General features: G+C 44.0%; 1 protein-coding gene across 1 annotated transcript in view; it reads left to right on the forward strand.

Moving 5' to 3' along the window:
• Positions 1 to 555: 555 nt before the first annotated feature.
• Positions 556 to 1,380, forward strand: part of LOC118404365 — a 3,193-nt gene continuing 2,368 nt past the window's right edge. The window contains exons 1-2 of the mRNA XM_035803435.1: positions 556 to 737; positions 1,129 to 1,373. Coding sequence (XP_035659328.1) covers positions 649 to 737; positions 1,129 to 1,373 — 334 coding nt within the window. The 5' untranslated portion in view covers positions 556 to 648. The remainder of the gene's footprint in view (positions 738 to 1,128; positions 1,374 to 1,380) is intronic.

The raw sequence follows: 1,380 nt of genomic DNA on the forward strand, positions 1-1,380 counted from the left end.
GCTTTCCAATGGGTTCAGGTAACAAACCATGACGGGTAAAATCATATGGCAAAATTATACATATTCAGTATAATGGAAACTAAGAAATGTACATTAATTATAGCCTGGTTTCCAGCCGTGTTATAGCTCCCGAGTCTCTTCTGTCCTCTTCGAATTCACTAATACGAAGAGGACGGAAGAGACTTGGGAGCTATAATACGGCTGGATACCAGGCAACATTAATTAATTTACACACTGTGTAAATGATACAACACACACTAGTAAATGATTGAACAGAAACGATTCACAACGATTTCCTTTCTTCTCGCATATGATCCTAGCGATTTAGTGGTTAGACCAGTTTTTCTAGTTAGCTGGGCTTGTATGGAATTGTTCTGCTAGTTCATTCTAGTGACGCTGAAGAAGAGTGATGGATGTCACTCGAAACGTCCGGAAGTAAATATCCGTTTTTTTATCCAGTTGTAGAGATTGAATTGTATTTGAATATTGCTTACCTGGATGTCTAACCTTCATAAACGTTTCTTGTCGTTGCTTTGTATAGACTACTTGGGAACCGACGTAGCTCAAGGACGGCCTTGCACGTCAAGTGGAATCCCCAACTCCGCCTGGCACTGCGAAAAGGCTGTGGACGGGTTTTCGTTCACAACAATGTCTACAGGCTCTTGTTACCATTCCCACTTCGATCTCACCAACCCCTGGCTGCAGATAGAGCTATCTCGGGCTTACTCAATCAGCAGGTAAGTCCGCCACTAGTAAGATATAACGCTAGTTCACCTTTATCCGCGGGGTAACATATATCTGTTTTTTTAAACAGGGTATTTAATAGGCATAACAAGCCGACGGGTGGTAGTTTTAAACTACAACTCGGAGATTCGAGGACAAATCTTGGAAAGAAAAGGGGAGTAGTGTAACAGTGGGGTTCAAGGACTGCTAAACTGGCCATGCAAAATGGCTTTAAACCTTTTGGTATAACGGTTTATCGTCTGGGGTTGTGATCTGGCGGCCCGAGTTCGGCGCGGGTTCGAATTCCGGGAGTTGGGATATTGTTTTACCTGAAACGTCTGACCGTTTTCAAAATCATATCCAGTTGCTTGAGTAATTGCTTTTTGTCGTATTTGTACCACACAGTATTGTCATCTATAACCGCATGGACTCTGATAGTGAGAAGATCAACCCTTTCAACCTGCATCTGGGCAATTCCTCGGACGTCCAGCTGAACGCCATATATGGAGGGGACCTGAACTTCGACGACCTGACGCAATGGTCAAAGACCATTCCCATAGACGGTGTGACGGTACAATATGTTGGCGTTGTCCTCCCGGGTTCTGCCCGAACCTTGCAGCTCTGTGAGGTCGAAGTTTATACAGATGACGGTAAGTT

Source organism: Branchiostoma floridae, chromosome 17 (genome assembly GCF_000003815.2).
Source record: "Branchiostoma floridae strain S238N-H82 chromosome 17, Bfl_VNyyK, whole genome shotgun sequence".
NCBI lineage: Eukaryota > Metazoa > Chordata > Leptocardii > Amphioxiformes > Branchiostomatidae > Branchiostoma > Branchiostoma floridae.